Source organism: Gopherus evgoodei, chromosome 4 (genome assembly GCF_007399415.2).
Source record: "Gopherus evgoodei ecotype Sinaloan lineage chromosome 4, rGopEvg1_v1.p, whole genome shotgun sequence".
Classification (NCBI taxonomy): Eukaryota; Metazoa; Chordata; order Testudines; family Testudinidae; genus Gopherus; species Gopherus evgoodei.
The window spans coordinates 109,871,663-109,888,905 of NC_044325.1; the positions used below are offsets into that span (position 1 = coordinate 109,871,663).

At 45.0% G+C, this 17,243-nt stretch overlaps 1 protein-coding gene across 1 annotated transcript in view; it reads right to left on the reverse strand.

Moving 5' to 3' along the window:
- Nucleotides 1-17,243, reverse strand: part of IGSF22 (immunoglobulin superfamily member 22) — a 201,510-nt gene continuing 184,267 nt past the window's right edge. The window contains 7 exon segments of the mRNA XM_030560544.1: nt 1-915; nt 5,384-5,710; nt 7,936-8,235; nt 8,517-8,709; nt 11,338-11,426; nt 14,264-14,560; nt 16,077-16,205. Coding sequence (XP_030416404.1) covers nt 848-915; nt 5,384-5,710; nt 7,936-8,235; nt 8,517-8,709; nt 11,338-11,426; nt 14,264-14,560; nt 16,077-16,205 — 1,403 coding nt within the window. The 3' untranslated portion in view covers nt 1-847.

The following is a 17,243-nucleotide window of genomic DNA, read 5'->3' on the forward strand; positions in this document are numbered from 1 at the left end:
CTGAGGCTGAGAAGGAACTGGAGTGGCGTGGGTCCACGACTCCCTATACGCCCTCGTACTGGAGTACAAGGAAATGTATGGTGCAGGTGCAGACCCCATGGACACTACTAACAAAAAGATCTCTACTCAGGAGTGCATGGGCACATATATATCCTCATGTGGTGCACTCATAGGGACAAAATGTCTTGAACACCAGTTACTGTACAAGATAAGTAACCTCTCCTTTTATGGTTAAGTCTTTGGACTTGGCCTCAGGAGGTCTGGATGCTATTTCTGACTCGACTGCAGATTTCTTGTGTGATCGTGTGTGAGTCAGAGTCTCTCTGGGCCTCAGTTCCCCCTCTGTAAAATGGGGACAATAGTACTTCCTTTCTTTGTCTTGTCTGTTTAGACTAGAGGGTAAGCTTTTAGGGATGGGAACGATCTCTTACTGTGTGGCTGTACAGTGTCTGGCACAACAAGGCCTGGAGCTTAGCTGGGGCCTCTAAGTACTGCAGTAAAGTAACAATGACTAATACAGATATAGCCCAGTTCTCCTCCCATTGAAGTCAAAGCAGAACTCTCACTGACTGTGGCTCCTTTTATTTTTAAGATACATTTTCATCCAATATTGGAAATATTACCATTCACACACACTAGCATTTGGAAGCTGCCTATGTAGAAGAAAGTATTGAACCATCAAAACTGCCCTGTTACAGGCCCCACCTTTTGGCATTTGATTTCATTGATCACTATAGAAGATAGTGCAGTTGCTGTTTTGAGCCATGCATATCTAAGTCAAACTACACAGAAATGTTTGAATTATTCCGCATGCTGGACTGGATGAATTTGGATCCGGGTCTGCTGATTACATGATGTGCTTTGACTTCTGAAGACTTTCAGTTACTGAGTCCAGGAGGCTTTTATCATCTTTATCTTTAAGAAAAGAGAGAGAGAGAGAGAGGGACATCATTATAACCATTGACAACTGACTAACCATGTATTGTTTACTATGGTACTTTTGGAAAGCGCGGAGAGATTCCCCGATTAAAACACACCAGTACATAAATGCAAAATATTTTTTACCATGACTTTCATGGGATGCAAACATGGCAGTTGAGTAAGTTCCAGTTTCCATTAAAACCTCTTTCCTAGTTTCCCATAACTGTCTCAAATAAACCACTTTGGGGCTAAATTTTTCTGGGCATTGTCTCAGTCCAAAGCTATTTCACCCCCTAGAAATTTGAACAAAATGAACTCAGCAGCAGGGATTCGGGGTGCGGCCTCTGGGTGGGAGTTTGGGTGCAGGAGGGGGCTCCAGGCTGGGGTAGGGGTGTAGGAGGGGGTGTGGGGTGCAGGCTCCAGCCAGGAGGCACTTACCTCGGACGGGATCCCTGCCTGCCCTGGCTCTACGCTGCTCCCTGAGGTGCCTGGCATGTCTGGCCCCTAGGAGCCAATTGATACCTGGCCAATGGGAGCTGTGGAGCTGGCAGCGCACAGAGATTCCCTGAACGCCCCTCGCCTGGTGCCACAGGGGCACATCGGCGAGCCAGCACTTGTGGCTCCAGCCCCAGGGGCGGGGCGCCGAGGCTCAGGGACTAGTGTCCGGCCTGTGGCATGGAGACTTGCCGTGGGCTGGATGAAAAGAAACAGTGGGCTGCATCTAGCCTGTGAGCCTGTGGGGCCGCCCTTAGCCCGAGGCCCTGGGCTGCAGTCCCTAAAGCCCCTACATTAATCCGGCTCTGGCCAGGCCCATTACTGGTCAGCATAGAAATTATACTCTGAGGGTCTGCTCCATGAATAGTTAAGATCAGTGTGTTCACACGTGCATTTGAACGTTTTCTCTTCTTAGGTGCCACCCTTATCCTAGAGTGATCCGTAATGTTCGGAACACACAGGTAAAGACAACTGAAACTGAAACTGAAACCCACAAGGGAAACCTACCAGCTCTAGGTCCTAGTCTGGGCTGGACTTATAACTCAAACTAAGCTGCTGAAACTGTGGTGGGCTCTCTGGGCTGGAGTAAACTCCAAAAGGTAGGACAAGCTCCCAAGCTAAGTTCAATTGCCAGGCTGGAGCATCTGAGTCACACCAAACTTCCAAGCTGGAGTAAGCTTCTCAGCTCTGTCACACTCTCAGGTGGTGGTGAACTCCTGAGCTATATTAACACGCCCTAATCCTCCTAGCCTCCCCCCCCCCGACACACACACCAATCAGCCCCTTCCCTCTGCTCCCAGAATGGAATCTCATAGCCAGAGCAGACACTGTGACCTCTCCCATTTCCACTGAAAACTCCACTGACACCTAACCCTAGATAAGGATAATTAGAGGGAGAAACCAACTCTGCAATTGGACTCTACTTCCTAATCTCTCCTTCGGACTCATTAAGGAGTTTTAATACTATTTTAACACCTGACCTAAGGAGGAAACATTCATGAGAGGATGGAGTGTGAGGTGGGAGGCCTGCAGGATCGCTCCCTTCTCCCCCAATTAGAGAGACCAGTGTTATTTAGGAGGGCTGTGTTCTTGGCCAGACTGACAGCTCTGAAGTCTCCTATATATTTGCAGAAGAGGTACATCATGGGCAGCAGCAGTTTTAGGTTCTTGCACACTTCCCCACCAATGTGCTTCCTCATTGACCTGCAGTGACAGCCCCTCTGTGGGTTGTGGGGGAGGTTGGCCTCCACAGCACATTGACTCCTTTTTTCTGCTGAGTCTCCTCAGGGGTCAGCTAACTAATGTTAATAGTGATGGTGGTTTCTGCACGGAATTATATCGTTCTCCAAACTACTACTAAAACTAGTCGTGAGCTGCAAACAGCTTTTACTTTTCACCTAAGTGGAGCAAACGTTCTTTTCATTGTGAGGTCGGCAGTGGTCAGATTTAACTGAGCGAGTGCGCCATGTGTGTATATTGTATACACACACACTTATATATATATATAAAAATAAATACATCTAACTGAAAATAAAATTCTAATTTGGAATAGCAAATGGAGAGTAACCATCACTCTTTGCCATTGTACCAAGTTGAGTTACTTCTCCATTAGCAATAGGGAAGAAAGAACTGAAACTTCAGAGTGATATCATCTGCACTTGTCAGCCAGCTGTGCGAAGCAACAGTCACCTACAAAAATAACACTGAAAGATCCATCCAAATATAGCCTCTCCTTATTGGTGTATCAGTTTCTATGCCGGGTAACGTGTCTCTCAGCTTTCATTTAAGAGAGCAATGACATGCCATGAGGCATCAGGGCTTATGCTTGGAGAGAACAGAGCTCAAGAGAAAGCCACTTCAGCCCCATATTAAAATAAAGGCATTTGATTCCATAGTATAACTGAGGCAAAGGCCATGGGATGGAGAATTATTCATCTTAAATATTTCCTATTTGAGGCATCCCTTCAATTTCCTTAAATTCTCCCATGATGATTTATAGAAGTGTCAAGCTCACCATGGAGCACCCTCCTGGGAGAGTTGCCACCTATGCTGAAATGAGACTCAGCTGATTTTCATGGGTCTGATGTGTCCCTGTGAGGTCATCCTGCAGAGCAATTATATAGTCCGCAGATTCGGGGACCATGACACAATGATGCTGCATCTCCACGTTGTGGTGTTAGGGCCTAGTGCTGCAACATCACCACATGCAAATAGAATTATTTGGTCCCACAGGATAAATACAATGGGAACCCTCCCCTTCCCAGCCAAACTATCCTGCTGCAACGTAAGGTAAAAGCCCTATTGAGGTGGAGAGCATTCTCACCACCAGGGAGAACAGAGAGAAATAGCCAGGGATCTGGGGAGAGGATTATGCAAAAAGAGGGAGAACATTTTAAGCTTTGTGCCTTTCCCTTGAATTTTTCTCTACAACAGAAAATGAAGGCAAAACCCTGTGAAAATGGCAAGATGCCATTCTCAGAGCACATAAGCAAATTGCTCCAAGGTGGAGGTTTGCCACGTGTGCAATGCAAATCTCCCAGAACTAGGCATATTTTGCCCTTGATCTATTGTGTGAATTCTTGAAGGAATACGATTCCATTCACCAAGCAAAAGTATGGCATTTCATACTGCTCTGCTACAGTACCTAAAAGGGGCTGATTCTGCCCTCAGTTGGCTGGATATAATTCCTATTGATTTCAGTGGGCAGCTGCACCTGTTTTAACTTAAGGTAGAAGTAGGCCTATTTCCAGATATGAAAATATGTTCTTCAGATTGGGCCCAGTTCTCCAGTGCCTTGCAGTCTGGGAAGCCATTTACACCTACGCAAAGGAAGTGCAAAGTGGGTGTGAAACACTACCATTCTGATTTGAAAATGTTTTACATGTACTTGGCACCTGTGAAAATGCCCACACAGTTTGCAAAGCATAGCAGAATCAGGCCTCTTAGCTGTCCCAGTGGCCTACATGCCATGTAAATTTAAATCTAGAAAATAAAAATCTTGGGTTGGATTGTGATCTTGGCTCCAGCAGAGTAAACTGAGAGTAACTCTACTGACTTTATGTGCTAAACTTTGTCATGAACTGCCAGTCCCTGCATGGGTGCAGAAAGGTCACGTGCACCAGAACGTGTGATTAAAATGTAGGGTACGAAAAACCCACACCCTGAGCAATGCAGCTATACCAACCTAACCCCCAGGGTAGACACAGTTAGGTCGGTGGAAGAATGCTCCCATTGACCTATCTACCATTGCTCAGAGTCATGGTGTTTGTGCACAGATGGAAAAAAACCACTTTCATTGGTGTAGGATGCGTCTACACTACGGGGGTAGGCCAGGATAGCGACAGCACCATAGGTATGCCGTTGTAGTCCCCATAGCGTAAACATGGCTTTAATTTCTTTGTATGGAAACTGGCAAAATGATTTTTGCTCTTGGTCAGTTCTTTCGTGAACACTGCATAGAAATCTGTAGCTAACTACACCTGCTCTGCTGATGATCGTAATGGGTCTGATTCAGCCCAGGGCCTACACCCATGGAAACTGGCATACAGTCCATGCAGTGCCCTGGCAGTGAACTCAACAGAGAGGGAAGGTTGAAGTGAGGAATGATGGGGGACAGCATAGCTCAAAAACCTATGGTGCTAAGTGAGGAGGGAGTGGCCAGTGCCCATTCAGTGTGTTCCCTCAATAAATGCTGTTGGTGAAGCACCCGGCGTAACATTAAGCTATCCTGCCCTGGCAGGAAATCCCCACAGAGGGAGATAGCCTCTGCCCCCAAGTGGGGTGTGTATAGGGGGTCAAGCTGGTGTAATTCATTGGGGCCAAGTGAAATTGGCCCACCCAGTGCAGTAAGCATGCCTACGCTGAGAGATCATGGGAGTATATTGTGGTCAGAGATTTCAAATCAGCAGCTACACGACTGGTGGAGAATCGTTGCCAAGGAAAGATGGAGGCTGAGAACTCAACTCACCATACACAGTCAACACGCAGCTGCATTTGTCCTGGCCCAGCTCGTTCTCAATGGCCACAGTGTAGTCTCCGCTGTCCTTGGAGCTGCAGGTGGGGATCATCAGTGTGCAGACGCCACTTGTTGAGTTGTACCAGAACTTAGAATTGGCCGTGATGTTCACATTGCCTTTGTACAATGTCACCACCGGGCGGGGGTTGCCCAGGAAAGCACAACTCATGGTGCAGTCCTGGCCCCGGTGCACTGCATGGTTCTTCAGCGGAGCAATGAAGTGGGGGGCCTGGCGCCAGTCTCTCTCATGATACTCCTTCAACTTGCCACTGAAGCGCTCTACAAGGAAACAAAGGGATCACCACTGCTTCCAAATGTGTAAAACAGCCGTGCCTACCTCCAGAGAGAGAGCCGTATCCCGCTGGGCTCTGGGTTCTCCTTGCACACTAGTATGAATCACAAGTAGTGACTCCAATCAATTCAGTTACACTGGTGTAAAACTCAGACCTCGAGCTTTTTTCCCCAGCTAGGGAACACTAGGTGAAGAGCAGAGGGAACGAGTAGCATTTCTCAATATGATTATTCGTAGCACGCCACCAGCCCTCTTCACTTATAAATACAAAACAGGAAGCAGCATGTTTGGTGGGGAGAGCAGGGGGCTGGGAGTCAGGAACTCTGGGTTCTATTTCCAACTTTAAACACTAACTTCTCATACAACTGTAAGCAAGTAACTTAACCTCTTTGTACCCCATCTGTAAAAAGGTGTCAGATTTTTCTGCTTCATGTAGATGTTGCGATGCATAATTTCTCTAGTTAATGTCATTACCTTGAAAAAAACGTGTGGGATGTTTGGATGACAAGGTATGTTAGAAATGCAAATCATGATAATAAATTATTACACATGATTGTCAACTGAAGTATGTAAACCTTTTGGGGTGGAAGCATTACATCTCTGCATAGTTGGCACTGAGGGACTGGCAGTATGCAGAATGCTGCAGAGAGCCAAGGAGACTATTACAAATGGCAGTGTGCATTGCAGGATTGTGCTACATTTTTCAGTCATAACCAATAAAGCGTTTTGAAAAAAAAAACTTCCTTTTTTAAATATCTACTTCTCCCACCAGTAGGAGCTCCAGCTGGAAAAAAATTCCTTGATCCTAAAATTTAATATGAAAGGGCAAAATTCTGCTCTCAGTTACACCGACTTCATTTTCAGAGCACAGTTTGCTGTTTTTCTCATGACGCTTGGGCTGTGACAATAAAGCAAAGGCCGTCTACTTTTCTCTCCAAAATGTGCAACTTGAAGACTGTCTGTCATTTTCAACGGGAGATAGGGAGTAGTTCTCTGCTGAAACTGTGTCTTGCTATCCTGCATAAGGAATGGTTATCAAGTGCTCTAAGGCACAGAAAACCTAATGGTTCTTTTATTGACCCCTGATTAACGTAGGTCTAACTCCACTGTTAGTCTGTATTTACAGCAGTGTAAATGAGATTCAAATCAGGCCTGAAGTAGAACCAAGAAAAGAACACTATGATGGCTATAGTTGGAAGTTTTCTTTCTTGGTGACACCCTAAAACAATGGAAACACCTTAAGAGAAGTAACATGATTGTGTCTAGATTATATGGCACAAGAAAGACCGCTGTTAAATACACATATGACTATAAATCATCTGTGTAGCATCTACAGTACTAACAAGATTGGAACCGTTATAGCAAAATGTGCACATGCTCCTTGGAAAATTTATCTGCAGCTGTCCAACCTGCCTGGTTGTTTTGTGCTAATGCCCTGCTTATTAAACTAGACATAGTCTTGCATGACAAAGTTTGGATCTGGATCCTAACTATCTCCAAGTGTCTGGATGTGTGGTTTTGGTTTGGCCCATTGTGGGGATATGGTCCACTTATGATCCTGATATGAGTGTCCCTTGAGTGAGGGAATGTTCAGCTCTGGGGGTTTGTTTCGGGCCCATCTTTAATGAGGACATCATCTCATCTACTAAGCCTGAACACATCAGGTAAGAGTGGAGGAAACAAACTATGGAAGAGAGATAGAATTTTAAATAAGCACCACATCTAGTGGATATCACAAGTTTTAGGAACTTTTGCACCCTACAGCTTATATGTTTTGTACAAAAAAAAAAATTGCTTTGCCTCACAGATTTTTTTGCTATTCATTTTGGGAACTGTCTGAATTCAGTCAGCGATGAATTGGAGGGCAACCTAGTAGTAAAAAATGAGAACTCTCTCATGTCAAGACACAACTACTCTCTGTTTACATATACACACCGACAGAATATATTATCCTCATTATGATGCATACGACTCTAGGTAACATCTAGAGGCTCCAGTGTGATTACATGCTCATAAATGAGATGACACAGAGTGGGAAAAAGGAGATATTTGTGTCTCCATTTTACAGATGGGGAACTGAAGAACAGAGAGGTTAAGGGACTTCTGTGACCAGGCTGGGAACTGAAGCCAGACCTCCTGGGTCCCAGTCTAGTGTCTTATCTATAAGAGTACCCTTTTCCCTCCCTGTACATGCATCTATTCTAATATTTACCTTTGTCTTTAGAGATGTGCCAGGGCTCCTTGGAATCCAGAGGGTCACTGTCTCCAATGTCGTTGCGGGCAATAACTCGGAAAAAGTATTTCCTCCCTGGGACTAGGGCTGTGACGGTGTACTTGTTACTGTAGACTTTCTCAGCTGCAGTGAACCAGGTGGCAGTTCTAGCGTCACGTTTCATGATGACGTAATGGGCATGCCCATCATCCATTATATCTGGGGTGTGATCCCATTTCAGAGTCACGGTGTTTGGCACTTCCTCAACCAGCTGCAGATTCTTTGGTGGCCGTGGGAAATCTAACAAATAGGAAACACCTTTAGGTATTTGTTTTTCTTATTTGGGAGCACCTCTCTATTTTTTTCTCTCGAAGCAAACCCTTTTCAACGCAGCTGCTGCCTTCTGAATTGCTTATGCATATCACTATGTGTCTAGCAAATTCTGGTACTGCACATGCACTCCTAAATTTCATTCCCTTGGACCTTTCCAGACCTAAGAACCTGGAATCCCCGGCAGACTAACTGGCTCCCTGTCTAAACCCAGTTGTAGCCTGGAAGCTAGAGCTTTTGCTATACTGTACCTGCCACATGTACTTGGATGTCATAATGGGCTTCACCATAGTCGTTTCTAAGGAGGATCCTGTACACACCAGAATCAAAACGCTTGGTGCTGTGGATGAGGAACTGGGAGTGGTTCTTGCCTTTGGTGATGATCTCTCTCCCTTTTGTGGGAATTCCATCTTTTTGCCAGGTCACAGTTGGTGGAGGGGAACCCTGTCCGAGATAAATGTGTAAACATTAATGGTGGTCTTAACTTTCAGTATATAATAGATAACTCTGAACCTAAAATAACAGTGTCTTAGATGCAATCAACTTGACATCACCCAAAATACTCCAAGGAGAGCACTCCCAGGGAATTGTGGCCGTAGAAATACAAGGGGAATGTAGGCTCTCCTGGTACTAGGCCAGATGCTCAGCTGATGTAAATGGACATAACTCTACTGAAACCAATTGAGCCTACTCCAGCTGCAGTTCTGACCCTCAGTTTTGTTTCAAGATCATGATGTTGCCAAGATTCTCAAACAGGTTAAAAAAAAAATCACACTTCCCCCAGCATTACACTTGATGCAGTGGTCTCTACTGACTCAGCAGGAGGGATTCCAACATTACCTCCAGGCTAAAGTTTATCCCTGTTTAATCTTCTCCAAGCACTTTTTAAAAACAGAGGAAAGGGCTGGTGCAATAGAGATAACACCTCAGCTCTAGACAGTGCACCAGGAGGTTCCCCCAGGGGAAACTGCAGCTCTTCTACTGCAGTGAATTCAAGCTGGCATAGAACAGATGACCCTGCAGTCCTGCCCTAGGCCGGCTCCTGCCATCCCTTCTGTGCCTGTGGTGATGACTCTCAGAGCTGAAGGGACAGGACTGAGCACTTAGTCCCTGTTGAGTCAAATCTCCCATTGATTTTTGTGGGAGCTGCGCCTGAGATAGGACAGAGCCAGGACTACAAGATTCATCCCTTAGGGGATCAGATCCTGCTGTCAGTTAGTCTAGTGTAAATCAAGAACAACTGAATTGTAATCAGGAGTTAAATTAGGAGGAGAAGTGATGGTGTATAATTCTACCCTCTCTTCTGGGCTCCTAGTTTGGCTGAGCTAGAGATAATGAGGTAGTTCAATCAGGGAGGATGAGGCCCTGTTCTAGCACACCTTTTTCACACCTCACTGCTAGAACAGGGCCTCATCCTCCCTGATTGAACTACCTCATTATCTCTAGCTTGCTTGCATATATATACCTGGCCTTGGAAATTTCCACTACATGCATCCGACGAAGTGGGTATTCACCCACGAAAGCTCATGCTCCAAAATGTCTGTTAGTCTATAAGGTGCCACAGGATTCTTTGCTGCTTTTACAGATCCAGACTAACACGGCTACGCCTCTGATAGTTTGGCTGAGCAGCCTTCCCTCCTCCTTGGCCAGTGCAGGGAGAGCTCCCTGTTCTGTTCCAATCTACTATAACCGCTGATTGTCACCAGTGAAGTTACTCTGGCTTTAGGGCCAAATCTGTGAGGTGCTGAGCACATCCTGTGAGGTACAAGCACCCTGAGCTCCCACTGACTTAACAACCCTCAGTAGAGTTCGAGGGTGCTCAAAGCTTTGTAGGTGCTTGGCCTTAGACGCCACAAACCGTAATGTTTCCTTTAATAAATACGTGGCCCACATTAAGTCCCCACTACAAAGCACGCCGTGCCTCTCAGCTCCTAACAGGGAACACTCTTGAGAGCTTTAATACAATACCATAAAATATCTTGAGACCATCAGAGTGCCGTAGCCATTGGAACAACTGGGAAAGGCTTGATTGTGTAACAGCCACAAGTCGTATCCTGTGCAATTACTGAGTTGAAAAAAACCCCCTTCCTGGCCCCATGTGATGATCACGTGCACTCTTATTAACAACACTTCTTTATGCTGCTTGTAAAGCTTCGCTCTCTGGCATGGATTTGAGCAGAACAGCTTACAGGATTCATAAAGCTCTGGTGAGTGTGGCATCTCAATCAGGTAACATTGCATTACCGTAATTAATGAAACAGAAGTCACACACATTTTAATGCTAGGTCTCTTCTAGTAATTGTTAGTGCTTATTCTGGGTGGGTATTAACTCCCTACCCAAAGCCACACTATTGAAGGCTAGATTGTGCAACCCCTTCTCATGTTGGGAGGTGCTTACTCCTGGGAACAGCCCCTCCAACTTCACCAGTGTGAGGAAGGCTTATAAAACCTAGCCCTAAAACCAGTCAGCTTCACAGATCCAAAGTGATGCCTGGCCATCAGGCCAAATCCTACTTGCCTTACTCGGGCAAATTGTCCCACTTAAGTCAGTGTGATTGTTCTTGTGAGGAAGGCCAGCAGAAGCATTTGTCCCTTAAAGGGCCAGATGATCCTTTTACATCTAGCCCTGAGGCATGTATGTGTACCACTTTAGAAGCCCTGGGGAAGGAACTGTGCCTCAGAGAGTCATAATGCCTTCTGTGTTCCCTCATTCTCATGGGAGTGAGTAATCAGCCATTAGTCTTGACCAGCAGCAGATTGCTTCACCTACTCCCACACTGGTTCAGCCGTGCTGGAGAGTACACTGATGTGGTTGAGCTAAGGATTTGACCATTTGCTTCCCTGCCCACCTGCAGTGTGGAGATATACTGGGTATTTATTCCCTGCTTCCTCCACTGCACCTACAGTGGAAATGTGAGGAGGCCTTGGGGAATTTTAGTGGATGTTCCAATCAACTTGTGGGACCAGGCCCCACATCTGTGAAAGGAGGAAAATGGTAATAAAACTTTGACGCCAAACAAAACTTTCAGTGCAGACTTTCCCTGAGGTAGAGCAGAGCAAAAGGAAGCTCACAGTAAAAGCAGCATGAATGCAGAGGGCTGTCCCAGCGCGAACCACCATATGACTCTTCAGCTTGGCACTTATATCAAACTTAGGAGTGGCTAAAACACAAAACACCACCACCACAACACAGAGAGAGAGAGAGAGAGAGAGAGAGAATAATTAAAATCTTAGGCCTCATATCTGAGCGAAGCCATTTCCCCTCTGTCGGCCTGTTTTAAGCTTTGTGCAGTGAAAACAGCATGATGGGAGAAAGAAAAGCAGTCATTGAAATTAGCTTCTGCAGAAGGTAGCTAAGAAATGAAGTTAGTAATTGCATCATAAAATGGGAGTGGGATTGAGGATCTGGTCCTTTTACAGGTGGAAATGAAGCTACTCTTAATTATGTACAGATACTGCAGTGATGGGCTCATTAGTGCTAGAGGGAACCATACATACATACATATGTACAGGAAAGGAAACAGATGATGTATATCAGGGGTAGGCAACCTATGGCACGTGTGCCGAAGGCAGCACACAAGCTGATTTTCAGTGGCTCTCAGGCCTCTGCATTTTAATTTAATTTTAAATGAAGCTTCTTAAACATTTTAAAAACCTTATTTACTTTACATACAACAATAGTTTAGTTATATATTATAGACATAGCTAGGGACCTTCTAAAAACGTTCAAATGTATTACTGGCACGTGAAACTTTAAATCGGAGTGAATAAATGAAGACTCAGCACAGCATTTCTGAAAGGTTGCCAACCCCCTGATGTATATTTTCATTTTGAACCTGCTGCCAATTAGTAGCCACTCCTATTTAGTAGCCACACCTTTACCATGCAATTTTTAAAGAAAGGCTGCGCCTCTGCTATCAAAGAAATTGAGAAATAAGAGTAAGTAAGTAATACACTTTAATGAGAGCTGCCCTTTTCTTCAAACCACCAAGGCAGTAATTAAAATGAACAGAAGCCAAAGCTTGGTTGTTATTGCAACACTGACACAGGTGCTCCAACTGAAGGTAATGGAACAAGTTGTGTGAATAGGTGTTCATCAGTGTGAGGATTGCAAAATCGAGCCTTGAATTACTACAGCACTGTTTGTCCTATAATGTAAGGGGTCCATCACCATGTGCATGTAACACCACCACCTCCTGCCCTCTCAGGTTACAGGGGCATGCAACTAGGTGAGGAATATTTATCCCTTGGCACTCAAGATCTCAATCAGAAGAGTCAATTATATTCTTTTAAACCAAGTTGTAAGGGGGAGGAAGTATTACCATTTAAAACTGAGAAAACTGATTGTGGGCCAAAAAAGTTATGCTGCTTGAGATCACCACTTTAACTGACTTAAAAATAACTGTCCGCTGCCTACTCCCGCTACGCTGATAGCAGATCTGTTGTTTCCCATCAAACTAAATGTGTGCTTCATGACAGTACTGCATGTTCCTATTTCCTACCACAGTTTGTTTTGTTTTGGTCATACAGTAAATCTGAGGTTAGATTGGTGTTTCTCTTTTAGGAGGGGTAATAATTAGTATCAAGATTATTACTGCAATTCTGAAGTGAAGACCTAAAGGAAAAGCTGCTTTTAATAGATATTCTAATTTTGTGCTGTTCTGCTGGATGTTGTCTTCTGACATTCCCCTGGTCAGTGCCAGATGTCTTTATTCCTAATGGAAATCACTGCAATGTAGCAGCATGACTCATGAGTTCCATATCTTACCTTGCTAGTCTTTCTACCTCTTCAGGCAGCTCTGCCCCCTGGGAACATCCCAGAGACAAGCTGTTTGAATTTCCTAACTAGCAAAGTAAAAACAAATTCACTTCCCATGAGTGCTAACCAATAAAAGTCTGAACTGCCACCTCTTCTAATAGGGCTCCGAAGGGATACTAATGACAGGTCAGCTACCTCAGTTTTTATTCCCAAGACGTGATGGGCAATGTGTCCCCTTGACAATACAATTACCTCCATGTTGTCTGTTTATCACAGTGCCACCTGATTGTTCATTTGAACCCAGGTTGTCGCACTTCACTATCCAGTTGGAAAAACAGTAATCTATGTCTGAGTACCAGTCTCTATTGCAGATGGGCACTACCAATACTATGATAGTGTACTGATCAGTAGCAGGTAAGCTATCTACCCATCTCTCCCATCAGGAGACATTATTATCTACCCATCTAACATCATCACTGGCAGCAGGGAGAATTTCCTGAGAATTGCCTTGCAATCACATAGCTGACATGGGAGACTACTGATGACAGAAGAAGCTGCAGCCAATTGAGCTGTAGCTGGAGATTTCGGGAACTGCTGTGAAGGATCCTTATAGCTCAGCCTTAGCAGGAAGTGTGCCAGAATAACTATCAGTCCAGCTCCAGGACTCTACAAAGAGTTTCTGTGGCCCAATGTCACTTGCCAACATCTTATCTGCAAACTCTAAGTGAAATTTACTTGAGGCTATGAGACCTGTAGCACTGAGGGTGTCCCTTTAGATTGGAGTAAACCACTGCACAGAACAGAAAGAGCATTTGTTAATAGCCTTCTCTAGGAGAAATTCATTCATTTAATTTAATTCACCTTTATTATGAGTCTGAAAAGGCTAGACATTTGCTGGATTTTACTCTATATATTTGAGCTGGTTTTCTCTAAGCAAAATTAGATCCCTAATTGATCCTCTTTGCTGATGGGCAAAGACCCTAGTGAAAATGTATTTGGCATGAGCTTTTGTGGACATTACAAACCAGTCAAATTGGCAGACTGTCAGGGAGGACAACTGGATTACACACTAATGTTCATCCAACCATTAACAAAAGCTTTATTACCTGCAAAGAGTATGAGCTTAATTAATAGTCACTCTGTGAAGCTTGGTAAACGATGGCTATTAAAATAAACACACTGACTCATAAATGAATGACAGAAGTGACCTGCAGCCAGACAGGATATCCTGGAGATTACCTGGAGGGGGCATAGCTAGGACTCCTTCATCTAGCTCTGCTGGTTCTCCCACACCAGCTTCATTCACCGCTCGGATTCGGAAGAAATATTTCTGCCTCTCCTGTAAGCCTCCCACAGTGTAGCTGGTGCCAGAGATTGGGATTTTAGAGCATTTTGTCCATTCCTTGGTGTTCTCTGCGCGCATCTCGAGTATGTATCCTGAGGGCAAGTCTCCTTGATCTGGCTGCTCCCACGCCAAGGAAATGCTGGAGTTGGAAGAGTCAACCACATGGATCCCCTTCACTATTCCCGGAGGCTCTGAAACAGCAACACGACACTGGTGATGAACATAGTGTACCAAAACCAGGGATTCTCACCCTTATCTCTGCACCAACCCCATATTTCAGGACTACATTTTCAAAAGTGATTTGTGATTTCAGCCAAATCCTTTTTTGGGGTGCCCAACTTGAGACGCCTTAAAGGAACCTGATTTTCAGCAAGTGCTGAGCACTGTCACAAGGTGCTGCTCCTGAGGTTTATGAGCACATTCCTATACCCTGTTCCCTATAAGACTGAGTTTTAGGGGCACATGACAGCACATGATGTGTCACTTCAGTAACGAGCAGTGCCTGAGCCCCGCCGCCCTGGAAGGGAGGGCCAAAGCCAAAGCCTGAGCCCCATCGCTCCTGGTAGGAAGGGGGGTGTCAAAGCCAAAGCCGAAGGGCTTCAGCCCCGGCCCATAACCTGAGCCCCGCCACCCAGAGCTGAAGATGTTGGGCTTTGTCCCTGGGTAGTGGGACTCAGGGTTTGGTCCTGGGCCCCAGAAAGTCTAACACCAGCCCTGGCAGCCCCATTAAAATTGGCTCCCAACACACTTTGGGGTCCTGGCTCACAGTTTAAGAACCCCCCTGTAATAAATGTTCACAGTGAGCTACAAGGATTGGATGGAAATGTTCCAGAAGCCTCCTCTAGCTTTTTGTCTGAGATAATATGAATCTTTAAATAAGAAGGGAGCTATATCTTTGGCTGTGACATTTTGTAGTGTGGCCCTCTGATATGAAGGAACCAAAAGGTTTTCTGATTTGGGGAGCTATTTAACCTAGTGCTCTACGTAGGTGGAAGAATGATCTCCCCTTTAGTTCTGCTGACTCTTATTTTCCCAGTGTTTTTCTAAACTACTTACAGCTAGTGACATCCCTTCCTGCAACAATTACAGAGGCTCCCCCCTTCCCTATGCAGTTTAAACTGTTTATACACTGGGTACTGGGCAACCACTTGGTTTAAAAATGGGTTTGGTTACATGGCTGTATGGAATGGATGTTACCCCGAGATGGTACATGGACCTGCTGGCCTGTTGTAACTGGTTACATAGCCCATTTCTGATCTCACTGAGGTTATTGGGAGTTTTGCTGTGACTTCAATGAGTGCAGGATTAGGACCACATTTTTGCCAGTGAAAAAACAGATTTGTAAACTAAGATTTGGAAAATTTGCTCAATCATCTTTTACTAATTCTGTAGAAGTTTATCTTTCTTTTACCAAAGGTTCAAGGCGAGGTGGGGGGGAAGAGGAGATTACCCCATGGAGCACAATTTTGTGGTATGCTGAAGCCCATTAAACAGAAATGATTCACACTGGTATGAAACGACAGCATTATGACTTTTGGGAGAGTACAAATACCAGGAAGTGAATGAAACCTTCCCCAGTACAAAAAGCACCTAAGTTGCTACCATGCTTATCATGTTGATCTGGGCATGTTGTCTGCATATAATATGGGTCCTGTCATGGGAAACAGCTTTAAGAAAACTAGGGAATAAGTAATAGAAGAAACATACTGATGGGGTCCTTTGCAACAACAGAGTTTGAGGCTGCGCTGGGTTGTCCAGGCCCTGCCCTGTTCACAGCTGTAACACGGAACTCATATTCTGTATCCTCCAGCAGTCCATCCACTTTGAACTTGGTATCTAAAGACGGAAATATTACAAGTGTGTAGATGGTTCATAATTTTTAGGGAAAGTTCCTTCACGCATAAAAGAATTCCCAAGTGAGTATCAAAACAAACAAATACATAAAAATCACCTTTGGCCTGAGACTAAGCACAAGACATTTCAGCTCAAAAACATTTTTGGGGAACATAATGAATGATGATGGTCTCCATGTATCCAATCATGCACCCCACTTGCACTATGGAACCCCAAGGATTCCAAGGGGGACCCCTTTGGCACACACAAATGTGCCTTAAATGTATAACACAGGAACCAATTTAGCCTCAACATGTATAACATAGGAAAAATGTATAATTTGCCAGTACAGTTCCTTCTACTCAATTCAGGGCCAGGGTCTGATGCCTTCACTCAGGCCTGGTCTACACTACGCGTTTAGACCGATTTTAGCAGCGTTAAACCGATTTAACACTGTACCCGTCCACACTATGAGGCCCTTTATATCGATATAAAGGGCTCTTTAAATTGATTTCTGTACTCCTTCCCGACGAGAGGAGTAGCGCTAAAATCAGTATTACCATATCGGATTAGGGTTAGTGTGGCTGCAAATCGATGGTATTGGCCTCCGGGCAGTATCCCACAGTGCACCACTGTGACCACTTTGGACAGCAATCTCAACTCGGATGCAGTGGCCAGGTAAACAGGAAAAGCCCCGCAAAATTTTGATTTTCATTTCCTGTTTTCCCAGCGTGGAGCTCTGATCAGCACGGGTGGCAATGCAGTCCCAAATCCAAAAAGAGCTCCAGCATGGACCTTACGGGAGATACTGGATCTGATCGCTGTATGGGGAAACAAATCTGTTCTATCAGAACTCCGTTACAGAAGACGAAATGCCAAAGCGTTTGAAAAAAATATCTACAGGCTACACAGTGCTGCGTGACAAGTGTAACGGGAAGCCAGAGACTCAAATGGACGCTCATGGAGGGAGGGAGGGAGGGAGTACTGAGGACTCCAGCTATCCCACAGTCCCCAGCAGTCTCCGAAAAATATTTGCATTCT